The sequence below is a fragment of the Sciurus carolinensis genome, chromosome 5 (assembly GCF_902686445.1).
Source record: "Sciurus carolinensis chromosome 5, mSciCar1.2, whole genome shotgun sequence".
In the NCBI taxonomy this organism is placed as follows: domain Eukaryota; kingdom Metazoa; phylum Chordata; class Mammalia; order Rodentia; family Sciuridae; genus Sciurus; species Sciurus carolinensis.
Window position 1 is genome coordinate 167,545,179 of NC_062217.1, and position 26,258 is coordinate 167,571,436.

Below are 26,258 nucleotides of genomic sequence, written 5' to 3' on the forward strand. Positions count from 1 at the left end.
CTGCCCAAGCCTTGGTTTTGTGAGAGCTGAAGGGTGGGTTGCCGAGGTAGGTGCCCCTAACTGCATGTACTCCATGGCCAGGGGCGTGTGCATGCCACCTAGAGGCTACTAGGGAAGGGAGAAAGCCAGCGAAAAAGAATCACTGAGACTGTGGAGTACTGGCCATCAAGAGACCAAGCTCATTCCCATGCCGACCAGGGTCCAAGGCTCTGATTCCCCAAGAGGCCACGAGCCCAGGTGATGTCTGTCCATTTCAGCACAGGAGATCCCACCCAACCCCAAACGTAGGGCATGAGGACCAAGACAAGGGGTGGTGAGGCAGCAGGACACAAGCAGACACTGCCCAACGAGGACTGGCTCGGGAAGACCGCTCTTTGTGAGCTCATCTGCGTCCTTAGTGGGTCGTTGGACCATCCACCGAGACCCTTGTCCTTGGGTTCTTAATTCGTCTGTGTTTAGAAGAAGTGGTGATCAGTGTGGCTTGATAATCTTAACCTGCAGAGGCAAACTTGCTCCTGTGTTTTAATCAGCTGAATTGCCCATATATAGCTGGAAAAACACAGAGTAGTCGCCCCTTGCCAATGCTTCATAAATGTTATTAATAAGGGTGTTGAAAATTGACAGAGGGGAGAGAGTGGCTGTGGTGAGTGAAGACTCTTGAGTTTGTGACCTAAAAAGGGGAAATTCTCTCTGCACTCAAGTCAGGGAATGGCCTCAGCAGAGCTCTGTGCCAGAATTGGTGCCAAAGAACCGCGAGGAGATTAAACCCAGCAACACAGCTGATGTTGTCCGAGCAAGGAGAGCCGGCTCCCTGGAGTCGAGCCACCTGCGACTGCACAAGGCTCAGGAGCGACTGATAATGCTTGTGTCTCAGGATTCAGCGTCTCCAGAGTAGAATCCAGGCTCTACCTAGGACTGGTCCTTCCAAGAGTGGCTCCTTTGTATTTATTATTGCGCTCAGGACTTGGGCCCTGAAAGACGTGTTTCTTTCTGGGTGTGCTCACTCATGTCTGAGTCTTGAGAAGTACAGATGTCTGTGAAGCGGGGAGGTTGTTTCTAAGTGGGACCAAGGTTTTCATTTTGAGGGCACTTAATTTTGCAGGTAACTCTGGGAACTTAGAAAACATGGCTCTGTGTTCACTTTTGGTTGCTCAGAAAACTGTTCCTGGGAATACACTTCTGCTGAAACTGGTAATGAGGTTCCAGGTAGGATCTGACACAGTGATTTTGTGTCTCATGTTTCATAGCAAACAGATGAGACAACCAACCCTTGAACACCGGTTTGTCACAAGATCATTGTCTCATGTGTTCTTTGAAGAGCTCCCTGTGATATAATTCTTTGCATTGCCGGGTGGAGGCTCACTGGCATTTGTCAGGAGTGGCTTGCCTTCACAGTGTCAGCTTGCTTTACTGCCCCAAGGGATGTCAACATTGTGCAAATGCCTTACCTTTATTTATCATAAACAAATAGATTTAGGCTGGTGTGTCTTGATCAACAGATGCCAGCCTTGGGAAGCAGTTAGATAGAGAAGGAACAAAGCCTGCGGGTGACCAGTCCTTAGTGCCAGAGCTTCTGTTGGATGGACAGATCCCAGTAGTTTGGAATTGGGTTTCCCTTTAGGAACTGTGTTCATACATGGCAAGGTAAGTCCTTAGGCCCAAGTTCTAGAAGTGAGGAGTAGTGATCAAAGACACGGTACTAGGAACTAAACCAGTATGGATGGAAGGAAAGGGCTGAGCCAGGACTGAGGAGGCAACACTAGTACTTGAGCCATCTGTTGGAGACTCTTGGGCCCCATGTCTCAAGCCCAACAGGGAAATGAATTTCCCTGATGAAATGAATTTTGGAAAATGCAAATCAAACCTAGCTTACTTTAGTAACCTGAATCACTGGAAGATTGTCTCGATGTCTGCTTAGGAAGGGATGACCTAATTCCAAAGCCCACTTGGATGGGGCAGAGACTGATGTGGCCAGAACTGACTCAGGAACTAGTGTGGGCCCTACTCACAAATGAGGGAAGGACTTCTTTTCTACCCTTTTACCCTCTTTCTTTCCTTCTTAAAAACCTCATTATGAACTGTGCAAGCATACATACACAAAGGTAGAGAGAATATTATAAACGGTCTCATGTACCCATAACTGGTTTAACAATTGGCTACATATGAGCAATCTGTTATTTTATTTATTTTTATTTTGAGGGTACTGGGAATTGAATCCAGGGGCACCTAATCCCTGAGCCAACCCATAGCCCTTTCTTGTATTTTATTTAGAGGCAGGGCCTCGCTGAGCTGCTTAGAGCCTCACTGAGTTGCTTAGAGCCTCGCTAAGTTGCTGAGGTTGGCTTTGAATTCATGATCCTCCTACCTCAGCCTCCTGAGTCTCTGGGATTCCGAGTGTGTGCCACCACACCCAGCAATCTATTTTATTTATTATCCCACTTTCTGTGAACATCTGCATGCTTCCCCTCACTGACAGATTGTTCTAAAGCAAATAAGTTTATCATTCAATCAGTAATATTTAAGGATGTGTCTCTACAAGATGAGGACTGTGTTTATATATGTGTAAACACAGTGTCCTTATCATCCTTAGTTCCTTAATATTCAAAATCCTGTTTGTGTTCCATTATCTCTGATGAGCTCACTTTTTTGAATAGTTTATTTAAATCAGAATTCACACAAGATCCACAGTTGCTTTTCTTTGATGTCTGTTATTTTTCCACTTTTCCCTCCACTTTTCCATGTTTGTCCTATATCTTCTACTGTATATAACCTCTAGAAATTTCCTACATCTTCCACCATTATTTCTATTTCTTCCTTAATTTTTTTTTGGTGGTACCAGGGATTGAACCCAGGGGCACACTTAACCACTGAGTCACATCTCTAGTCCTTTTTTATATTTTATTTAGAGATAGTGTCTCACAAAGTTGCTTAGGTACTCACTAAATTGCTGAGGTTTTGAACTTGTAATCCTCCTGCCTCAGTCTCCCAAGTTGCTGGGATTATAGGCATGCACCACCATGCTTGGCTAGATGCATTTTTTTAACATTGTAGAACCAAATAATGTCTGTACATTGGACTTCCATCCTTCCCCTCACCTTTGATTTAATCAGAGATGATGTGTTATTTACATTTCAAAAACCTCAACATCAGTCATTTTGCTAAAGATTTCTCAGTCATCACTTGGTTGGATTCTTCAGATAAGTAGATTCTTCAAATAAGTGCAGAATTTAGCAAGTTACTGTATGTTGAAAATTGTTTTCTCTAGTTTGATGTAGGCAGAACAGCTTGACTGGATAAGAAACCCTTAGTTCACAAAGATATTTTCGGGTTTTTGTTTATTTGTTGAGACAGGGTTGCTATGTTTGCTCATGCTGGCCCCTAACTTGTGATCCTCCTGCCTCAGCCTTCCAGGCATCTGGAATTACAGGCATACGCCCACGTGAAGAGTTTTTTATTTGTTTGTTTTGCAGCCTGGGGATAAATCAAAGCCTCTCAAGTGCCAGGCACACACTACCACCAAGCTACACCCCCATTCCCTTAAAATGTAAAGAAGTGTTTCCACTGTTGTCTTGCAGTAAGCATTTTTAAAAAATATAATGGCAGTTTAATTCTTTTGACGTTGTCAGTTATTTGATCCATTTATCTAGAGATTTTTTTTTTTTTTTTAATCTTCCAATTTTGAAATCTAATGGTTTTGCTGGGATGTGTCTTGGAATTCATCATTCTGGGCTCATTTTCTTAGACATTCAGTTTTATTGGGTAGGTTCAGGTGTGATATTTTTCCATTTCTGGAAAGATTTCTTCAGTGGAAGCTCTGGAGATCAGCTCTGTCCTTCTGTTCTGTTTTTATTTCCGGCTCTCCAATAGAGGAATATGATTCCTTCTTTTCCTGCCTTTTTATACTTTCTCTCTGATGCTTTCCAAGTACTTCCAAATGTTTTTTCTTATTCTCTTCCCTCTTTCCCTGATTTCCTTCTGTGCCTTTTATTAAACTTTCATTTGAATCTCTTCCTCCCTGGGTGCCTTGAGATGGGTTTATCTCTGAGATAAGTTTGTCTTTTTCTCCCATTTCTTTCCTGAGTTTGATCAACAACCTTCTCATCCCTCCCTGATTGGGTCCATCTCCAGTTGCATGTTTAATTTCTGATTCAAGGTGCTCATTGCGCCCAAATGCTTACTGGAGGATATTTAATTCTGGTTGGAGCGCTGACTTACAGTTTTGCTATGCTGCCCAGCTGGCACGCGGGTGTGAGGAGGGTTTCCTCGGGGACGTGTGTGCAGTGCTGTCTCCTTTCTCTTTGACAGCTCTGTGCCCACTTACCCACCCTCCTCTTGTCCCTTTCTGCAGCCCTGGGATGTTTCTGGGGTCCTGGTTCAACCGCACCCCTTTCTGCCTCTGCAGCAGCCGCCCTGTCTGTGGTGACCGGATGTCAGGAGGGTTTCTTGTTTAAGCCTTGCTTTCTTTTTTAGGGACTAAGTTTTCTGGGTTTTCCCTTCCCCAGTGAACACCCTGTGGCCATGGGGTGCCTCTCCTGTCGCTTTTGCCTTCTTTCTCTCTCGGAATCCACACATTTTGAAGACCTTGCCTGTGAATTGTGCCTGTCCCTTTAATTTCTCTGTGCTTTGAAATCCCTTCCTCGGGTCCCTGCTCAGACCTGCTCAGGCACCTTTTCAGGGCTTTTCTGATTTGGGGGGGCTTGTTCTGACACTAACTCTCCTTCAACCTGGACTCCCTCTGCCTTCTCCACACTTTTCCCAGGAGCTGGGGTGCCTGTGCTCCCTACAAACATCTGTGGAGCTGTGAGGAATCGTGCTGGCGGATTTTCTGACTTTGCTCTTTTTATTCAGCTATTTTGAAAAAGTCAAAACTTCTGCACCTGTTTATTTTCTCATTGTTTTATATCATGTCGGGAGGAAATATAGAGAGTCAGGTAACTAGGACACCTCTATTATTCAGCTAATTTTAAAACACGCAAATACGATTAAGATATTGTTTTTGCTGGGCGCAGTGGCGCACACCTGTCTTCCCGGCAACTCAGGAGGCTGAGGCAGGAGGATCGGAGGTTCAAGGCCAGCCTCAGCAACTCAGCAAGGCCCTGTCGCAAAATAAAAAATAAAAAGGGCTGGGGACATGGCCCAAAGGTAAAGCACTCCTGAGTTTCATTCCCAGCACCTCCTGCCCCAACGATGTTCTTCTTTTTGGGGTGAAGTATAGACTAGACAAATGGTACTTAACAAAGTCCTGTTTATTTAGGACTTCTAAATTATGTAATAACCAGTATCACCGTAACTTTTAAGGATAAATTTACAATAAGCTTATATGACAAAGAGAGGTTTTAAAAGCTATTTTCTACTTAAACAATAAAATGACCCCATGTTAGTAAAAATGCCCAAGGCGTAATAATTGGACTTGCGAAGTCCTAGGGCGTCATGCAGAGAGCGAATACCTGTATTCCCCAGTTTGGATCTAGGGTGGTCTCACGGGTGGCGGCGCCTCCAGCTCCGGCGTGCCTGGCGCTGCTGCCAGTCTCACTCTGCTGAGCGGCCTCACCCTGGCTCCATCCTGCCCCCCTCCGCGCTTAGCCCCCGGTGCCCGATTATGTTGATCCTGTATTTGATTTCTGAAAATGACCCCACAGTTCAGCTTTGGGATTCCAATCAAGGTCTGGATTTTTCGTGGGTTCCAACAGCTTGTTTTCATAAGAAATATGGTTTCTGCTAATCTCATCTGCAGAGCAGGGCGGAATGGAAATTGTGAGTAAGGGGAACATACACTGGAAGGTATCAAGTATCTGTTTTAACAGGGGAAAAAAAGAAAGACCCTTTACTGAAAATCGAGATGTGGTTTCGTGTTTTGGTTTGGGCTAAGGGGCTCCGTGTGGCTTGGTTGGCTCTTCCAGATGGATGCTTGGAGCCTCGTCCTCAGAGGCTAGAGTCTGGCCTAGAACAAGAGGATGCTGGTGCCACCAGTCAAGGACCTTGCTTGTCAACTGCCATGGGAACAGTGGGGAGGGGCCGGCAGATTCTCCAGTCCCCCTCGCTTGGCATCCTTTGTGTGCAATGCTCCAATCTTCCCGATGGCCAGCCAGGGTTGGACGCAGTCTGGGGTGAAGGGAAGTGAAGCAGGCCCTCTGGGGAAATCTGAGCAGTTAGCTTTTGCTCCATGACAGACTACCCAAAACGTGGTGGTTTAAAACAAGAGCCATTTATTTAGCTTTGATTCTGTGGGTTGGCACTTTGAGCCGGGCTCCGCTACGCATCGGAGTGGTTCTCTTGGTCTCGGCTGGGAATTCTCCTGTGTCTGTGGTCAGCTCTGGGGGGCTAGCTGTCAGCCGCCACTAATCAGCCTTGACAAGGGGGATCTGCTGACTCAGTGTAGTCCTAGAACAAGGCAAATTCACACTGCGCCTGTGGCTCTTCAAAGGTTAGGGATCACAAATTGGAGCAGATTGTCCCCCGCTGGTTTTCAAGCTTCACCATTGACCATTGCCCCAGTACATGCCCAAAGTGGTATCATCGATGTTTGGAGCCTGGGAGGATAACACAGAATGGAGGGTGGGGTCTGGTGTGTGGAGCATTAGAAAGAACTTTGTAGTGATCCAGTATCACCCTCTCCAGATGGGATGCTACTGCACCAGGAGGTGGTGAGTTTCCACCACCAGAAGTGTTCAGGTAGACTTCGAGATTGCACTGTGATTCCAGGCTCTGCTTCAGAGGCTCACGACTTGGCAAGCAACACTGCTAAAGGTACCCCAGGTCTTTCTGCAAAGAACCAGATGCCCACTGACAAGCTAGACTTTGAGGCCTGTCTCAAACCTCCTAGGACATGATTGCCAGGTCTCCCACTAAAAGGCAGAACAGGACCACTGAGCTGAGCCGCACTGTCCTGCCCCCAGAAGCCTCTATGTCCTGAGCCCCAGGCTGGCTAAGGCCTTCTTCCCAACCCCCAAACACCCATGTGCCTGTTCACCAGCCCTCTGCCTGCTCCCCACCCCAAGTGCTTGTGCTACCTCAGTCCTTGCCCATTTCTGATCCTGCCAGTCTGAGTTTGTCCCTAAGTCCATTTCACAGTTCCTGCTTCATTGAACCAATGGCAAGCTCGGGTGAACCCTGCCCACTTCACCCTGCAATGTCCTCAACCATCCAGACAGAAAAAAACTACAGAAAATAAGGCATATATGTGTGCACAACTAGAGCTGGGAGACAACGTGGTGTCCACTGCAGCTAGTAAATGTGACAGTCATGGAACATGTTCTTGATGTGTTACTGTGCAAGTTTTTAAAAAAGCAAATCAAAAAGAGCGTGTACAGTATGTATGATCCCAGTTTTGCTTTTGTAGATTTTAAGTTTGTAATACATTTTTCCAAGTATCAGTTGGGATCTCCCTGCCTCTGAAGTCCACCCAAGGCTCCTGTGAATTCCTGGGTCTTATCCTCGCTGGCCTCTCTACCTTCAGGCTCTGGTGCAGCCTTGGTTCCATACTCCATTGACCCAGTTATGAGTAAAGCTCAGCTTCTTCCTCCAGCTTCAACCCTCAACCCCAAACCCTGCCAGAAACAAACAAAGTGAGATAGACAAAGTGAATGCAGGGAATGTGGGAGGTTTGGAGCTGAGAAAGCTAACTGCCCGGCTCTCCTCACTGAGGAGACTTGAGGTCTCTGTGGCTTAGGGCCTCAGCATGGTAGGACATGTGCTTCTCGCTCGTGTCCACTGAGAAGTCCCTCAGGGTCTTCAGGAGCTGGTGGGGCAGAGGCCATCTGTGGGGAGCCAGTCTGCAGGAGGCTAGCCTGGCTCCAGCCCTTCCTAGCAGAGGGTGGACAGTCAGTCTGGTCTCACCACCAGGTCCTGAGAGCAGGGGGTCTGTAAGTTCCTCCCAGCCCAAATGTTCTACAGGATAGGACTATACACTTCAAAATGTCTGCGGGGCCTTAGAGATGGAGGAAGGGAAGAAAACAGAAGGCTAAGGGGGAGTGTGAGGGAAGTGTGAGTGTCATTTCACCAAACCCGGCAGAGCAGCCAGCTCTTTGGTGCTTACGACAGTCTCTTGCCAGAGCAGAAAGCAAGCAGCGGCTCTTAATAAATCTCTTCCCAGGCTACAGCTGTTTGTTTGTATTAAAACAGGAACATGATAACAGAGCTATAAGTAGCTCCTTGCTCAACCCTACAAGATAGGGAGGGAGCTGGGGCAATGGTCCCCAGAGGGAGAAGCCAAGCTCTCCTGCCTGCCAGGAAGGGCTGGCCTCTGTGGGAATCCAACAGGCTCAGGTCAGGCAGCCCAGGAGCCCTTGGCCAGGTGAGCACCAGCTCACCACGAGGAGCAACGGAACCAGCCCGCCGAGGTACCAACTCTGCGGCCAAAGTTGGGGACAGACAGACTCTTCTGATCTGAGCTGCTCTGCCCCATGGCTGCAGGGGCTGGGCCAGCGAGGCTGCCTGCAGAGCAAGCCTGTGGCAGCCGGTTCTGTCCCAGCCCCCCCCCCCCCCCCCCCCCCCCCCCCCCCCCCGGCTCCCTCCGCGCTGCCACCTCCCGTCCTCAGCTTCTCATCTGTGGAAGGAGGTTGGGGAGGAGATGACCTTCAAGTTTTTTTCCACTGGTACTAAATGGTCTCTATTATTCTAAGCAGAAGAAACATCAGAAGCTACCAAAGTTTGAAACAGATATGTCTCTGTCACATTACAGAAGAGGAGGGGTGGATATCTCTTTCCGATAGAGAACGAAAGCTAAACAGAAACCATAATTGATTAGCCAACATATCAACAAGTCCCCACAGATCCTCACCAGGCTCCTCTCCCAGGGGGACAGAAACTGGGCAAAGGGCAACCACCACCCCCAGACTGTTTTATCATCTATGAAATGGCACCTGCATGACCTCATCTCCAATCCTCGTCAGAGCCACAGGTCTTGATGACGTGACACCAACACACCAGTGGAGAAAAAATAAAATTGATCTCAAAGCACAAAACAACAACTGTCTTTTTTTTTTTTTTTTTTTTTTGCCATGCTGGGGACCAAGCCTGGGCCTTGCACATGTTGGACAAGAGCTCTACCCCCGAGCCACATCCCCAGCCCACAACTGTCTGTTTTAAAATACGGAACAAATGAATTTTATATTTTTATCTTAAAGTTAAATTAAGATTAGTTTAAAATTAATTTCAGGGAAGAGTTCCATTTGACCTGACTGCTCAGGCACTGTCCAGGGAATAGGTAGAAGAAATCTTGGGGAGCTCATCCTTATTTGTGGCCAATCACCTTGAATGAATTAAAAACCTACACCCTGGGTCTTTTTTAAAGGGGGGTTTCGGTCCCCAGGGACATACAGTGACTAGCTAAATTAACATCCGAGGCCCAAGAACACCACGGCAGGGGACTGGCCTGGAAGGAGGTGTTGGAGCCTGCACATATTTCAGTTTAACTGGCCGGGTTAGAAGTTCCTGGAACCACCAACTCCCCCCTCACTGGGCCTACGCTATGAATTTTCTTAGTCCTACGTTTATTTCTGCTGGTATACAAGCCAGTCAGCTGCACTTTTACTGCAGATGAGACCCATTTCTAATGACTAGTGTCTGGATTCAGGAATTTACTGCAGGAATAAAGAGAGCACAACCTAAGCTTTGTTTTAGGGAGAGAGCAATCTCTTGGAGGTTCCAAAGACACCCATTGTCAATAACGTAACAGTCGACAGCTTACTGAGCACTGAATCTAGTCTAGGAACTTAATAGAAGTTAACTCACCATAGCCATGTGAAGTAGGGATTATTATGATTCCCATTTTAGAAATAACAAAACCAAACACACAGAAGTATAATTATTTGCCAGAGTTTGTATACCAAGAGAGTGGCAGTTGGCAGTCACATGGCTGCTGTGGCCCTGGGTCTGGTTCTCCTCCTAGCCCCTTATAGCCACTAAAGTGAGGCTGTCCCCAGAATAGACAAGTAAACTCACATACACAGGCACTTGGCCATCTGTGGGAGGAGTGGGAAGCTGGTCAGTTGCATGGTGTCTGGATTAGAGGAAGCCAGCATGGAGAGGGGAAGCTGTTCTGCCATGGGCACGTGTAGACCGTGGCATGTCACAGAGATTGAGGTCGGGGGTCCAGTCCACTGCTCACCATTGGAAGGGGGTATGACCAATGAAGGTGAGCTCTCCAGAATCTCTGGTGCCCTGTTCTGGATCTGTCCCCTGGGCCTGGTCAGTACACCCTGGTAAGACAGAGCCCTAGCCCCGCACGGGAGCTGAGAAGGCTGTGTATTCCCTTGCTCTTCCCCATTGCCAGTGGCAGCCTCCAGTGGCTGGTGGGACCAGCACAGCCACAGTTGGACAGAGGTCGAAGGTGATGCCCAGGTCCAGCCGTCATGGGACACTGGCACCGTGTCAGGGGCTGGTGCACCACCAGGGATGGCAGCAGTGGTAGCTGCGTGGGCAGCGCCCGCCTTGGCCAGACCTGGGGGTGGTTTCAGGTGCCTGACGGCCTTCAGTGCAGCCTGATTTGAGCCTGGTTCTTCAGGCCTCCCTCGGCAACAACGAATGTCCAGCTTCCGCCCCATAAGCCCCCTCTTCCGTTTGAGTTGGCCAGAGTCCTCTCAGTTGTCTGTGCTCAGGATCCAAGGCCGAAGGGGGTGGGTGGTGACCGCAGGCACCTTCACTGAGAGCTGATGGTGCCTGCAGCTGACACCCCGTCTCTGATTCCCCGCCCACCAGCCTCCCCGTGATCCTGTGAGTAACCCTATATCGTGTTTTAGGGGAACAACTGCAGTTCTGGCAACTGAGTGTCCCGGTCTGCTTGCCATCCAGGTCTCTTTTTCCACACCATAAACAAGCAGCCTGGCTTTAGATAAATAGCCTCATGTGCAACAGCCTGTTTCCTCTGAGGGATGGGTATTCCCTCAGCGCGTCATTAACAAGGTTTTGACTTGACTCCTCAGAGGTAGATGCCTTCTCTGGGCAACTAGCTTGTGTGTGCAGCAACACTTACCTGGGAAACACCCCCTGGTGTGACGGGAGGAAACGGGGAGGGGCGAGGACCAGAAAGTCCCACCCTTGGTAGTTGAGTGTCCTTTGGCCAGGTCCTGGCCTCTCTGCCTGTTTTCTCATCTGCTAGAGGGTGACCATAGGGGACTTCATTGCTTTGCTACCAGGATTCCATGTAAAACGGAGCACAGCACCAGATGTATGTGAATCCTCAGGAAATGCTAACTACTCACAAAGAACAACCCAGCGACAGTGACAGCAATGATAATAAGTCGCTGGTATGGAGCAGAGCCTTCTCTCTCAGTGAAACGGAGGAGGTTCTGGAAGCCATCAGGCGGGAGGGAAGGCAAGAGGAATTCTGCTCTAGAAGGGAATGACCTGGAACTGTCGGTTCTCAGACCTGAGGCTTCAGGTGAACAATACCTTCCCGTGTCAAGACCCTGGGGCTCTGCAGGAGTGGCGTGTGCAAGGCCAGCTTTGGAGTCAGCATTTCTTAAGAGCACTGCCTCCAGGATGATCGAGGGCAAGGCAGTGAGGAAACGGGACTCTTGCTTGTTTGTTCTGTCATTCCTAGCCCCCTACCGGCCCATTAATTCTACAGCACTGGATAGTCAAAGTGATCCACACCATTAACCTCCCCCCCATCCTTCATGGCTGCTTCTCTGTTTCAGGTCAGACCTCTCTATCCTCCTCATTTAGATGCCTGGCCCTTCACACTCCAGCAGCCCAAGTGACCTGGCAGGCCCTGCACACTTCAGACTTTGCTCACCTCTGCCCTGAGCTCCGGTTCAAACAGGTTCAGCACCCCCTTCTGAGCACTGTGGATAACGTTCTTCCAGAGGTTCCCTGAATTCCCTTCCCTCTCTGCTTCTCCAAGGTTTTTCTCCACCTGGCGCCCAATTTGGTTTCTGTTCTCCCCAAATTCATAGGTTGAAATCTAATCCCCAGTACTTCAGAATGGAGACAGGGTCTTTAAAGAGGTGAGGATGGAGGGGCTGGGGAGATGCAAGCACAAGGCCCTGGGTTTGATCCCCAGCACCCCCCCCCCAAAAAAAAAAAAAAAGAGGTGAGAATGGTAAAACAAGGTCATATGGGTGGCCCTATCTCATGACCTGTGCCCTTCTAAGAAGAGGAGATTAGGACACAGACATACAAGGAAGACACAGGAAAGAGATGCTGCCTACAAGACAGGGGGTTCTTAGAAAACTCAGCCCCCGCCCCCTGCCCGACACCTTGACCTGGGACTTCCAGCTGGGACTCGCCAGAAGGGTGAGAAAATGAATTGCCATGTAAGCCTCCCGGTCTGCAGGATTTGTTATGGTGGCCTTCGTGGAGGGACTACCACAGGGTCACTTGCTCAGAGCCCACCCCGTGCTGGATCACAGCTCCCCACCTCACCCACACGCACATAAACCCCAGTCACTGGAGGGATTTGTGCTGACTGCAGAGCTGACCTCCAGGGTGTGCTCTCCTGAGGGCTGGGCCCTGCGGAGCCCCGCCTTCTGAGTCTGATGTCCTCGAGGCTGGCCGGTCCTCCTCCAGCAAGCCCCCGATCCTCCCCCTTCTGTTTTTCGGGGCTTTCTCTGTTTGTCCCTGTCGAAGTCTTGCCTCCTTTTCCCCAACTGGCTCACCCAAGATCTTTTACTTCATTCTCTAACCGAGAAAAAGTCTCTTGTGATGTTTAGGGGCGGAGGCAAACATTCTCCTTCCTCATCCCTCCAAACCTTAACCATACAGAAACCTCATGTTGATCAACACAGAAGAAATGTTTCCAAACGTGTTTTCCTCTAGTGATGGAATTCTTTTTCCAAACAATATCGTATGCAGAACCCCAAGATGTGAAACACGCCTTTAAAACGAAGATGAAATTTATGTGACATGAAATCGGCCATTCTAAAGTGAGGCACTCAAAGGCATTGAGTGCCCTCACAACGCTGGGCAACCGCCCTCTCCAGCTAGGTCTGGGACACTTTGAGCACCGCACAATAACATCACCTGCACAGGTACCTGTCAGGCAGTCACTCCCTCCCCTTCTGTCTCTGGATTTGCCTATTCTGGATGTCGCATATGAATGGAATCATACGGCGGCATGTGGTTCTATGTCTGAATACTATTCCACGGTCCTCTGTGTGAAAGGAGCCCCACAAATAATAACAGGGGAAATCCTCTGTGTGTGTTGAGTTTATCCACTCATCTGTTGAAATGTACACATCTCTGCTATTAGAACCCACAGTGGAGTACTAAGCTCCTCCCCTGCATCCAGCTTTTCCCTGGGGGAGCCTCAAACACCTCCTAGGAGCCTTTAATGAAAGGCTGATTTGTTTCCCTGGAGTGGTCCTACCCAGAGGCTGGGTAAGGGCTTCTGTAGAACTTCTCTAAATGAAAGGCTCTACCACGCCCCCTCCTTCCTGGCTACTTTCATGCAAAGGAGGGGCTGACTGGCAGTAGGTGGAGAATCCTGGGAAGCCGGAGGGACTGCGGCAGGAGGGTCTTCAGGTGGGTGCCAGGGCCCTGCCAGGTCCCGGGCGGGGGCTTTATCCGCACCCGTGGGCGGGCACACCTGCTGCTCTTTACAGCTTTGCTCTTGAAACGCCAGCCCCACCTGGGTAAGCACATTCCACACACACCACCAACAGGTGCCAGGCTGCCACATCCTCGCATTCCCACAGGTTGTCCTTGTCTTTGCGCGGTAGTCGCGGTGGAATTCTCCCAGGTGCACACAGGAAGCCCTGTGAGCATTCGACTCCTTCCTAGAAAGGGAGGCCAGGAGCCTTTCTGCGCCAGGACAGTCCTGGCTGTTGGGTACAGCCAATCAGATGGCAGGGGCTGCTTTGGTCAGATAAGCCTTTTCTGAAAGGAGCCCCACTGATGTAATAACAGGGAAAATCCTCTGTGTGAAAGGCGGGGAGGGGAGGCTGGGGAGCGCAGATTCCATGTGGGCAGGCAGGCTTGTATAATCGCGGCCCAGGCCCAGGTGGGAAGTTCGGCTGGTTTGTGCCAGTGCAGGGTGGAGACAGGTTGTTTGCCCGGCTGGTTGAGGTGGCTCAGGGCCTCGGCCTCTGAGTGGAAAAGGAGAAGCCTGGTTGCTGGAAAGCAGACTCTCTGGAGGCAGCATTCAAATTCCAGACCGGCCCCAAAGGTAAGTAGAAAGCAGAGCGTTACACCCACTTCGAGAGACCCCAGCGGGGATTCCAGATGCAGCCAGGCCTTCCCTCCAGGGATCTGAAGCTTACCCTTCACAGGTGTTCACCATTCTCTTCAGTCTGTTCAAAAACCTAGTTCATAATCCCAAGGATCCGGGACTCAAAGCCAGCCTCAGCAACTTAGTTGAGGCACTAAGCAACTTAGTAAGACCTTGTCTCTAAATAAAATACAAAAGGGCTTGGGATGTGGCTCACTGGTTAAGCACCCCTGGGTTCAATCCCTGGTCCCAAAAAAGAAAAACAAAAAAAATCCCTAGTTCAGATACCCAGTTTTTAATAAAATTATTAAATTTATCAGGTGATTCAGTGTCAAAAATTAATCACTTCAGATTATATGAAACTGGCATTTCATACGGTTCAACTTGGTGGATGCAGAAAAGTTAATAATAGTAACACTTAACATTTTCTAGTGAAGAATCCCACCTTCCAAATAAATGGAAGAAATAAACTGCAATGATAACTTTTAATCTTTTTTTTTTTTTTTTTTTTTTGGTTTTGGGGATTGAACCCAGAGGTACTTTACCACTGAGCTACATCCGCAGTCTCTTTTATCTTTTATTTTGAGGCAGGGTCTCACTAAATTGTTTAGGACTTTGCTAAATGACTGAGGCCACCTCAAACTTATGATCCTCCTCCCTCAGCCTCCCGAGTCCATAGAATTACAGTGGCGTGTGCCACTGTGCCTGGAGATGAATTTTAAATAACTGAAGATTTTTTCATTCTATATGTGAGCCTGAGATTGTGTGTGTGTGTGTGTGTGTGTATCCACAGCAAATGGCATGAAATTAGTAAGGAATCACTGTTTCAATTAAAGAGTTCTGGTGAGAGGATTGGGGACTGGGGTGACGTCACTTGGAATTTTCTGCTTGGGGGCATTTTACCTGGGCCTCACTTCCAATGATTGTTCAGGCCGCAGAGCCCACCTTCACTACTCCCTCAGTATTGGTTGAATAAATAAGCAAACCAATGGGTGGTTTTAAATTTTTTGAGAAATAGCACCACGAGGGCTGGGGAGATAGCTCAGTTGGTAGAGTGCTTGCCTTGCAAGCACAAGGCCCTGGGTTCGATCCCCAGCACCACCAAAAAAAAAAAAAAAGAGAGAGAAATAGCACCACGAAAGTCCTATTCCCGTGGGAAAAAAAATCTTGAATTACAAGGCAGGAGGCTGAGTTCTACTTCCAGCTCTTGTCCTCCCAAATTGGGTCTTTGGCAGGCTCCTTGCCTTCTCCAGCCTCAGTTTTCCTACAGGAAATGTCTCTGAAGGCCTCTGGTTTCTAAAGACTTCGTAAACAAGTTCCTCCACCTAAGAAAAGGGAAGGGAAGGGTTTAGTCCTGCTGGTGAGACAGGGTCTCAGGAACTCAGGAACATGACGTCAGTGTGGGAAGCACCGTCATCACCGTGATCCTTAATAAACAAACCAGGTCACTGAGTGAGCACGGTGGGATGACTCTCGCTGTCTTGGCAATTTTCCACGATAGTTTCCCTACTACCCTCTTCCCCCAGCAAGGAAACCATTCTGCTTTCATGAAAATACGTGCAGAAGCGAAACCGACTTGACGAAGCAAGTGTTTAGAGTAAGAGCTATGAGAACCATATGTCGGCCAGCCGTGGGCTTCTCGCCTCCTGATGTTTGACACCGGGCTCTGCTGCCACCGCGGCGACAAACCAGTCACGCCGCATTTCCAGGCTGAACACGATTGGAAACAGAAAACACAAAACGCTCGGATGAGCAACGCTTCTCCAGCTCTCTGGCCCACAGGCCCCTTTGTCACTGTTTGTGTCTGTACGTAGATGTGTACACTGGCATGAACTCAGACCCAGGAACAAACGCCTTCCAGAAGCGTCTGCCAACCCCAGGGCGGGGAATAGAAGCACCAGCCCGTATTGGGAAAGCAGTCTGGGTGGCATGTTGCAAAAGAAAACCCTTCAAAAGTAATTTTCCATGATGTGGCTGCAGAGATAAACGTTGCACATCATCTGGCTTTTGAGTCGGGGAGAGCAGCAGGCGGAGAGGGCTTCAGAGCCCCTCCATCTGCAGCCTTGACACCCTCTCCTTTCTTCCAGTTGCCCCTGACAAAATTCCGAGGGACTCTGGACTCCTTGAGTCACCATGGGAAACGAGAACAGCACCGCAGAGCACCAGGTGGGTACCGGGAGGGGAAGCTCCTCCCCAGGGTCACATGGCTCTCTTAGCTGACCTTGACCACGCTCCTTCCTGCTCCCTGGCGTCTCCTCTGTGCCCAGAAAGGACCAAGCGGAGCCCCAGCTTGTGCCTAGACGCACGCGGGCACTCACCTTAGCATGGAGGCATTTCTTCTTGCATTTTCGGAATTCTCTCGTTTTTACAAGCCATGAGCATTAGTTTTACTTTACATGCTGAGCTTCTAAAATTGACGTAATGAGAATACGGCACGTTATTCCCGGACTGCCCACTCATCACCTTAACACCAATTGAGCAGAGGAGGTTCAAATGCAACTGGTTTCTCCCAGCACTCTTCCCCTAAATAGAGCCATGGCCACTAAGAGCGACTTTGAGGTTGATCTGGGTTGAGCAGATGAAATGCAAGCTGTTGTTCTCCTGTTAGGCAAGGTCTTCGCAATTGAGGAATGGGCTTTTAACTGCCTGGTTGTGCCTAAGGCTGGGAATAAAATGTATCCAAATTCTACCATGATCCACATTAAGTCTGAGAATATTAACAATGTCCCAGTGAGAAACGATCAGGGAGACACACTTTCCCATTTACCTCACACATGGTGGAAATCTTGGATTCGGGGTATTGAGTTCTTTGACTGAGAAAATTGGATCTCAAAGTCAGCCTACTGCAATTTATTTTTCCCTTTGCCATTTTCTTCCCTATAATTTGCTTTTCTCAAGCAGGCAAACAGAAATGGTCAAAAGAAAAGGTGGCAAACTCCAGGGATTTTAGGGGCTGGCAAGAAATGATAGGTGTGGGTGGGTGTGAGACAATAGGGAGAGGTGGGTACTGTGGCCAACAGGCGAGTTCTTGTCCAGAGGCAGCTGCCATCATCTCCAGCTGGTGGTGGCCATGTGGAATGTGAGCTCCGTGTTGCAGGATTTTCCTGTTTCATTAACAGAAGCCCAAAGCCCCTATTTTTCTATGAAGTCTTAATTTTTTTTTTTTTTTGTGGTGCTGGGGATTGAACCCACGGCCTTGTGTTTATGAGGCAAGCACTCTACCAACTGAGCTATATTCCCAGCTCCCCAAATTTTTTTTAAATTAATTTCTTACTTTGAGATAATGGTAGATTTACATGCAATTTAAAGAAATAATACAGGGAAATCCCTGTACTCTTTACCCAGTTTCCCTCCAGCATAACATCTTGAAAGACTGTGTAGTAACCTGACACCTCTCAATGCCCTTTGGAGCCAGACCCACTTCCTTCTTGTCCCCTGTTCCTAACCCTGGCAACCACTAATCTACTCTTGACTTCTATTATTTTGTCATTTTGATAATGTTATATAAATAGAATCATAACATGTGTGACCTTTTAGGACAGCTTTTTTTTTTTAATTCAGCATAATTCTCTTGAGATTTATCCAAGTCGTACGTATTGCTGAACAGTATTCCACTGTGTGGAAGTGCTATATAGTTCCTTGAATCTTTCACCCACTGAAGCATAACTGGATCATTCCTCATTTGGGGCTGTTACAAATAAAGTTGTTGTTTTCATTTCTCTGAGATAAATACCCAAGAGAGCAATTGCTGGGTCATGTGATGGTTGCCTGTTTAGTTTTAAAAGAAACTGCCAGACTGTCTCCCGGTCACTATACCATTTTATATTCTCACCAGCTATTTATGAGCAGTTTCTAGTTTCCCTGCCTCCTGGCCATCATTTGGTGTTATCCCTACTTGATGCCGCTGGTCTGCTGGATGTGTTGTGTGATCTCATGGTGGTTTTAATTTGCATTTCACTAATGGATAATGATGTTGAAAAACTTTCACATGCTTTTTTGCCAACTGTAGACATGATTTCTTTTTCCAAAGTTTCAGTTATCTGGGGTCAACTATGACCTAAACGTATTAAATGGACAAATTCAAGAAATAATAATTTGTAAGTCTTAAACTGTATACTATTCTGAGTAGTATAATAACATCTCACACCATCTTGTGCAGGATGGGTACCATTTGGTTCAGTGTATCCATGCTGTGTACATTACCCACCCGTTAGTCATTCAGTGGTGCTTGTATTTAAGTAACCCTTACATGACAGCCTAATGCTACATCACAAAGCCTATGTCATTCATTTCACTTCATCTCATCATTGGGACAATTATATCACCTCACATCACAAGGAAGAGGGTGAAAAAGAGACCACAGTCACATAACTTATTGTGTTTTGTTGTATAATTATATTTTATTATTAGTTATTGCTATTAATCTCTTAATGTGGTTAATTTATAAATTAAAATTGATCATAGGTATATATGTATAGGAAAAGCATAGTAAATATAGATGTCAGTATTACTGTAGTTATAGGCATTCACTGTGGTCTTGGCTTGTATCCCTGGTGGGTATATTCTTATCCACATTCTTTTTGGTTAAATATCTGTTCGTGTCGTCTGTTCATTTTCTAACTTGATTATCAGTATTATTATTGTTGTTATTTTAGTGTTGAGTTTTAAGAGTCCTTTATATAGACTAGATAGTAGTCCTTTGTCAAATTATGGTTTGAAAGTATTTGCTCTTATTCTGAAACTTATCATCCTTTTATCAGGGTCTTACAAAGCAAAAGTTTAAAATCTTGAAGTGGTACAATTTAACCGTTTTTCTTTCATGAATAGTGCTTTTGGTATCAAGTCTAAATATTCTTTGCTCAGCTTTACATCCTGAAGATAATCTCCTTTTTCCTAAAAATCTTTGAATTTTACATTTATGTTCTAGTTCCTGATCCATTTGGAGTGAATTTTTGTGTAAGGTGCTAAATTTAGGTTGAAGCTCATTTTCTTTTTTTCTTTAATAAATTGGGCTGGGGATGTAGCTCAGTGGTAGAGCACTTGCCTAGCATGAGGCCCTGGGTTCAATCCCCAGCCCCACAGAGGGAGGGACGTGACTATTTTTTTAGAGCAGTTTTAGGTTCATAACAAAATTGAGCAGAAGGTGCAGAGATTTCCCATACATGGCCTGTCCCAAACAAACTAGCCTCCCCCATTGTCAGTGTCCTCTGCCATGTGATACATTTGCTATGATTGATGAACCTACGCTGACATCCCATCACCCGGATGTTGTACCTTCCATGAATTTTGACAATTGTATGACACATATCTACCATTCTAGTATCATGCTGAGTATTTTCACTGCCCCAAGATCTCTGTGCTTTGCCCCTCCCCATCCTTCACCCCCTGGCACCTCCAGAGTTTTTCTTTTTTACCGTCTCTGTGGTTTTTGCCTTCTCCAGAATGTCGTATAATTGGAATCATGCAGCATTTTTTAAGATGGGCTCCTTTCGTTTAGCAACATGTGTTTGGGGTCCTCTGTGTCTCACGGCTGGGTGCTGGTGTCTTCTTAGCACTGAGTAACTCTCCATGGTCTGGGTGTGCGAGACTTTGCTTATCTACGGAAGAACATCTTGGTTGCTTCCACATTTTGAATAAAGATGCAGTAAACATCCACGTGCAAGTTTTTGTGTAGACATGTTTAAGTCCTTTGGGTAGATAGCAAGGAGTGGACTGCTGGGTCACATGGTGAGGGTGTTTACTGTTGTAAGAACCTGCCAAAGGCCCGCCTTAGTGGCTGAGCCACTTTGCATTCCCCCAACCAGAGAATGAGGGCTCTTATATGTTATGGTCCAGATCTTAAATGTCCCCCAGTGTTCATGTGTTGACAGTTAGTCCCCAAGGCAACGGGGTTCAGAGGTGGAGTCTTTGATAGGGCATTGGATCATGAGGACTCTGACCTCATGAATGGATTAATCCACTTACGGATTCGGATTTGGAGCTTAATGGTTTGGGGAAGAGGCTTTGTTATAAAAGCTCTTTCTCTCTCTCTGTCTGGCTACCATGAGGTGAGTTTTTGCTCCCCACAGTGATGTTTTGCCTCATGACAGGCCCGAAGCAACAGAGCCAAGCAACCATGAACTGAACCCTCAGAAACCACGTTCCAAAATTAATCCTTCCTCCTTTCAAGTTCTTTTTCTCAGGTATTTTGTCACAGCAATATAAAGCTGTGACATATTTTCTGACCAACACACTATTCTTCCAAATTCTCACCAGCATTTGGTCAGTGTTCTGGATTTTGGTCATTCTCGTAGGTGTGTAGTAGTATCTCATTGTAGCTTTATTTCCCTGATGCTCGATGATGTGGAGGATCTTTTCAGGAGCAGCTTGCCCTCTTTCTCTCTCCTTTGGTGAGGGTTGTGTTAAAGTCTTTGGCCCATTTTCAATCATGTCATTGGCATTCTTATTACTGAATTTTAAGAGGTTCGTATATGTTAGATAGCAGCCCTTATTCAGACATGTCTTGCAAATATTTTCTCTAGTGGCCTATCTTGTTCTCTTGAGGTTGAGGGTCATTTCTTAGTGTTTGTCGTAGTTTTTGCCCATTCCTGTCTTGCCAGCACCATTTGTTGAAAAGACCATTCCTCTTCCACTGAATTACTTTTGTATCTTTGTCAAAAAATCAGTTAAACTGCTTGGTGTCGTGGCCCCTGCCTGTAATCCCAGTGACATGGGAGACTGAGACAGGAGGATCTCAAGTTCTCATTCAACCTTAGCAACTTAGTGAGGCCCTAAGCAACTTAGTGAGACCCTGTCTCTAAATAAAAAGTAAAACGGGCTGGGGATATGGCTCAGTGGTTAAGACCCTCTGGATTCAATCTCCAGTACCAAAAAAAAAAAAAAAAAAAAAAAAAAAATCAGTTAAGCATATTGGTGTGGGTTACTTCTGGGTTCTCAGTTCTACTTCATCGATTGTCTTAATTACTCCAGCTACGTAACAAGTCTTGATCAGATGCAGTGATTCTTCCCACTCTGTTCTTCTTTCAAGTTGTTTTAGGTGTTCTAGGGCCTATGGTTTTTTATGTAAATTTTGGAATAGACCTATGTATAAAAAAATGATTGCGGGGACTTTGATAGGAATTACACTATCAAAGCGTAGATCGGTTGGAGAACAGACTTCTTTACTATGCTGAGTCATCTACTCCAGGAACATATGGACTGTCCATTCATTTAGAACATCTTTATTTCTTCTCAGCACCATCGTTTTGTAATCTTAGTGAACAGACCCTGCACATGTCTTGTTAAGTTTTACTTAAATAGTGCGTTTTCTTTGGAGTGACTACAGATGGTGCTGTTTGTAACTTTAGTGCCCACACGTTTATGGTGAGTGCCTTGATTTTATATATATATATACATATACATATATATATGTATATGTATATATATATATATTTTTTTTAGTTGTAGATGAACGCAGTACCTTTATTTTATTTATTTATTTTTATGTGGTGCTGAGGATCGAACCCAGTACCTCACACGTGCTGAACAAGCACTCTACCACTGAGCTACAATCCCAACCCAAGTGCCTTGATTATTTATGTGCTCATGTTGCATTCTACAATTACCAGTTCCCAAGGCTATGTTGTCAGCATGTTGATTCCTTGGGATTTTCTATGTAGATAATCATGTCATTTGCAAATAGAAACAGTTTTGTTTCTTTTCTTCCATTCCCTATGCTGTTCATTTCTTTTCTCTTTTTCTTTATTACAGTGACCAGGACTCCCAGTGCTATGTTAATTAAGAGCAGTGAGTGTGGGACCCTTCCCTTGTTCCCCACTCCCAAGGGGAAAGCATTCAGTCTTTGCTGTTAAGCAAGATATGAGCTACAGGGTTTTTTTTTATAAACACCCATGGTCAAGTTGAGGAAGTTCCTCTCCATTCCAGTTTGCTTATGGTTTTTAAAAATCACGAACAGGTGTTGGATTTTGTCAAATGCTCTCTCTTCATCAGTTGAAAATAACCATGGTGTCTTTCTTCTTTGGACTGTTGACATGTTAGATTACACTGATTTTCAAATATTGAACTTGCCTTGCACACCTGGAGTAAATCCCACTTAGTTCTGGTGTATAATTATTTTGACATGTGTTAGCATCAATTTGCTAATATTTTGTGGAGAACTTTTGTGCCTAAATTCATAAGAAATATTGCTTCGTAGTTTTCTTTTGGGGTCTGGTTTTGGTATCAGAGTAATGCTAGCACCACAAAATGAACTGAGAAGTGCTTACTCCTGTTTTCTGAAAGATTTTGTAAAATAAATCTTACATTAAAAAAAAAAAGTTGGCAAGCAGTTTCAGTTATTTCTGAACACTCTGTAAACCTGGGAAGGGTGCCTGCTGGCCGGGTCAGCTCAGGTCCCCCCCCCCCCCCCCCCCCCCCCCGGTAGTCCCCCTTGGAGGAATGTTCCCTGCTGCATCTGAGTGGAGGATGCTTGCCACCTGCAGAGAGCCCCCCAGGGCAGGTGCAGCACAGGGCACTTGCTGAGCTTGGCATTCGCTCCTCATTAACAAACCCAGGGGATCCCCTGAAGTCTGTGGATCTATTTAAGTTCCCTGAGTCCCACTGCTTTCTGTGAACAGGATAGAGCAGTGGTTCCGACCCAGGGGTGATTTTTGTCCTTCAAGGGGCCTTTGGTTATGTCTGGAGAGTTTTGGTGTTAAGAGCTGAGATGTGAGGGTCTCCTGGCATCTAGTAGGCAGAAGTCAAGTTTGTTGCCGAATATTCTACAATGCTCAGAATAGTCTCCACCAACAGTGCCAAGAACAGAGGAGCATTTGCCTTCTTAACTGCTCTAACAGAAATCCTTGGGGCAGTGGGTAAACTTCCCTAGCTTGAGATAAATTTTGACCCGAATTCAGGCAAAGTGAGGAGGCCTTAGGTTTCCTCCCCTTGTCCAGAGTGGGATGCTCTTGTTACCTGGCAGAGACAGAAATGGGATGCTCTGCCAGATGAAGGGTAAGGAATCTTGAAAGGCTCTTGCTGTGTGCATTTGCCAAAATGCTTTCCAGAAAGGAGCTACCGCTTCTCTCATCAGGGTGTGAGGGCCCATCTCATTGTGGCCTTGCGAGCAGTGACTATTTTAATGCCTCAGGACCTTACTAATCAGAAAGGTAAGAATGCTTGGGGGGTTTAGATACCCTCATCCCACTCTGCCTGGGTCTTGCTTCCCAGGCCCGCCAGTTCTGCCCTGGCCTCCCTGCTCTCTGTCCTGCTGAGCGTCAGGGCTGCAAATTTTGCTCTGCAGAATTTCACATCTCTCCCCTCACCAGGCAAGAGCTTTCCCCAATTCCTGGGGATGTCTACAGCCACCTGAGTTCCTCAGACCCAATTCAGCATCTCCCCCATCCTGCTTCTCCTCTTGCCTTCTCCTTCCTGGGCACCCTGATCTATTCTGCCATCTAAGACCAGAACCTGGGGGCCACCCCAACTCTGCACACTGCCACTCCCACATCTACTGCATCGCCCTGTGATTAATTGATGGCCTGGCCATTGTCCTTCTGAATTTTTGTGTAATTAGGACTTTGGGGGGCTGCAGGAGACAGAAACCCATCTCCAGCAATGGTGGACTGAGACAGGGGTTGTTGGTTGGTAGAACTGAGGAGCCCAAGGCTCATGGCTCAGTCCAGAGCTTCCTAAGATGACCTGAGCTCCCTCCTCTCTGGGCCTCGCTCCACTTGCCTCTGATTCCTCAGTGCTCAGGGACATCCTTCAACCTGGCTGAAGAGAAGAGATACCCGTCCCAACTTCAGGTCTCCGTGCTTCTGGCAGCTAGGGGTCCAGCCTGATCTGGCCTCCCTAAGGAATTGGACCAGCCCCGATTACATCGTGTGCCTTCCCTGGGTTCAAACACTGTGCCCAGAATGTGGACGCTCTGGTAGTCCCCCCAAGTCATGCACCGCCCCGGAGGGCACAGGCAGGCCCACTGAGTGCAGAGAGGGGAGCAGTTCCTCAGAGGACAGAGACGGTCCAGATCCAGTACATCGTCTAATCCAAGGGTCCCCTCGTTATCCCTACGACCCTTCACCGCACGTCCAGATGGTCCCTGATGCCTCTACGCTGGTTTCTTGGGCTCCTGTGCCGCCCGCGTCCACGAGGCCCCCATTCCTCTCAGCAGGCTCTTCAACCGTGAGGCTGCGCCTGGGGTCCCTGCAGCCCGCTTACCAGAGAACTCAGGAAGAAAGACCTGAGCTGGGGAACCTCCCGTCTGTAGGTGAAGAGCAGGTGTGCAGGCCAGGGGCGTCACTAGGGCCAAGGATGAGGGACAAGGCTGCCCAATACTGGGCTTGCTATCTTCACACATCCTCGCTACAGCTTCCTCTCCCTCTGTGGTCTGATTCCACCTGGGTGCCCACGGCAGGGTGGGCGAGAGTGTGTCCTGCACTTGGGCCCTGGGAGTAGAAGCCAGAGGCCGTGCAGGTGTCTGTTCCCTCAGCCTGTCTTAACCGTGAGACCCCTTGGCTTTCAGCAGGAGGATGCCAACCCGCGTAATGTCGTCCTATGGCCTCCGAACCCTGACCCTGTGCAGGTACTGGATGTGTGTTGCCCTGCATGTGGCTTTCAGTCCCCCTAACATCTCTGGCTGCAGACATTTGGTATGGCATGTGCATTTAGAAATTTAGGCTTCTCCTCCTCCCTGTCTATCACCTACTCCCATCGACCCCTAGTAGAAATGAGCAGTACACGTTTAGGTTTTTAGCAATAACCTTTTGGTGTGCATATCCCCAAACCGGCTTGGCTGAAGTGCTCTGAGTTGAGGAACGAGGAAGGATCAGGAGGCAGAAACTGGGAACCAATCCTTTGAACTTCTGCTGGGAATTCTGTTGTCCTGGAGTGAGGCTGGGGATGAGGCAGCGGGCCCACCTTCACCTCCAGTGGGCCAAACTCATCGTCATTAAAAAGTTCAAACTGCCTTCAGCCCTCGGTGTCAGGATGCAGCATGCAGCTAGCTGAGCTCGCAGCTTCGGCTCTGCCCGAGGCGTTTGTCACCTCCAGGGACAGGACAGGTGAGGAGCTTCACCTCCTTCCACAGTGGTTTTTCTTGAAGAGGATGTCGGGGTTAGTGTGTACCCGTGGGTGTGGTGGGGGAGGCAGAGGCCCCTGGCTCCTTGTGGCCTGCTCTGAAGTCCCTGTCATGCCTGTGTGTCCGGGTTGGTCACGGAGGCGATGTGTCCTTGCTTTAAGAGGCGCTCCACCCTGAAGCCGGCAGCGGCTGGGCGTGCTGGAGGGATCTGCTTCTCTGCTGCTCCAGCAGGGAGGGATTTTGAGGTTGCGAAATAGCCAAGCCTGGTGATGCCTTTGAACATGTGTGACTTCATCGACTCCTCATGAGGCGGGCAGGCCCAGGCAGGTCACTCCCCATTTGTGGATGAAGAAAGGGACTCGGATGGACAGTCATCCTGGGTCCCCTGTGTGAGTGAAAGGGTGAGATTAGGACCCTGGTCCTCAGGGGTTACAGAGAACAGTCAGGCCCGTGGTTTCCAAACTGGGTTCGGGCAATCTGGGGACCTCCAGCATTGCTTCAAGGACTGGCCCAGACTCAAGGGGGACATTTGGGGGGAGAATTCAGGTCACCTGCCCAGCTTGCCTTATGTGGCCCTGTGTCATGAGACACTTGGAAGAGAATGTTTTGGAATCAGGGTGGAGATAAGCCCAGATGTGGCCCATCTTCTTCACTGTTCTACTCTGTGTGTGAGTGAGGAGGACAAGGCCTTGCCCACCGCCCCAGGACGAGAGCTGCCAGGGGCTCCTCGGCAAGGCTCCTAGTGTTCCCCGCCAGGCGAGGGGCTCTGGGCTGGCTCAGGGCCACATGGCACTTTGCAGCAGAGCTCAGGGGCCTGGCCACAAGCTGCCACTCGTGAACATTAGTGGAACCTCGCCCCACTGGGGGGCAGGGGCTGGTTTAGGCGCAGTGACTCCAAAGGGGAACAGGGCAGTCAAGGTCCCTGCCTGGTGGAACTGAGTTCCAGCCAGGGAGTCAGACAAGCCAGAACAATAGACAAGCCAGCAAGTTAATGAACGTGAATAGAACTGAAGATCATTGTGTTCAGTGGAATGAGCCAGGCTCAGAAAGACA

At 47.8% G+C, this 26,258-nt stretch overlaps 1 protein-coding gene across 15 annotated transcripts in view; it reads left to right on the forward strand.

Moving 5' to 3' along the window:
- Positions 1-13,974: 13,974 nt before the first annotated feature.
- The window catches only part of Tacc2 (transforming acidic coiled-coil containing protein 2), a 177,292-nt gene continuing 165,008 nt past the window's right edge, over positions 13,975-26,258 (forward strand). For 4 of the 15 annotated variants that reach the window (XM_047553043.1, XM_047553048.1, XM_047553050.1 and 1 more), the window contains exons 1-2: positions 16,226-16,315; positions 24,651-24,710. In XM_047553043.1, coding sequence (XP_047408999.1) covers positions 16,283-16,315; positions 24,651-24,710 — 93 coding nt within the window. In that variant the 5' untranslated portion in view covers positions 16,226-16,282. Of the gene's footprint in view, positions 14,108-16,176; positions 16,316-24,650; positions 24,711-26,258 lie in introns of those variants that run through there. The other 11 variants (XM_047553049.1, XM_047553052.1, XM_047553054.1 and 8 more) reach the window with 8 other exon arrangements.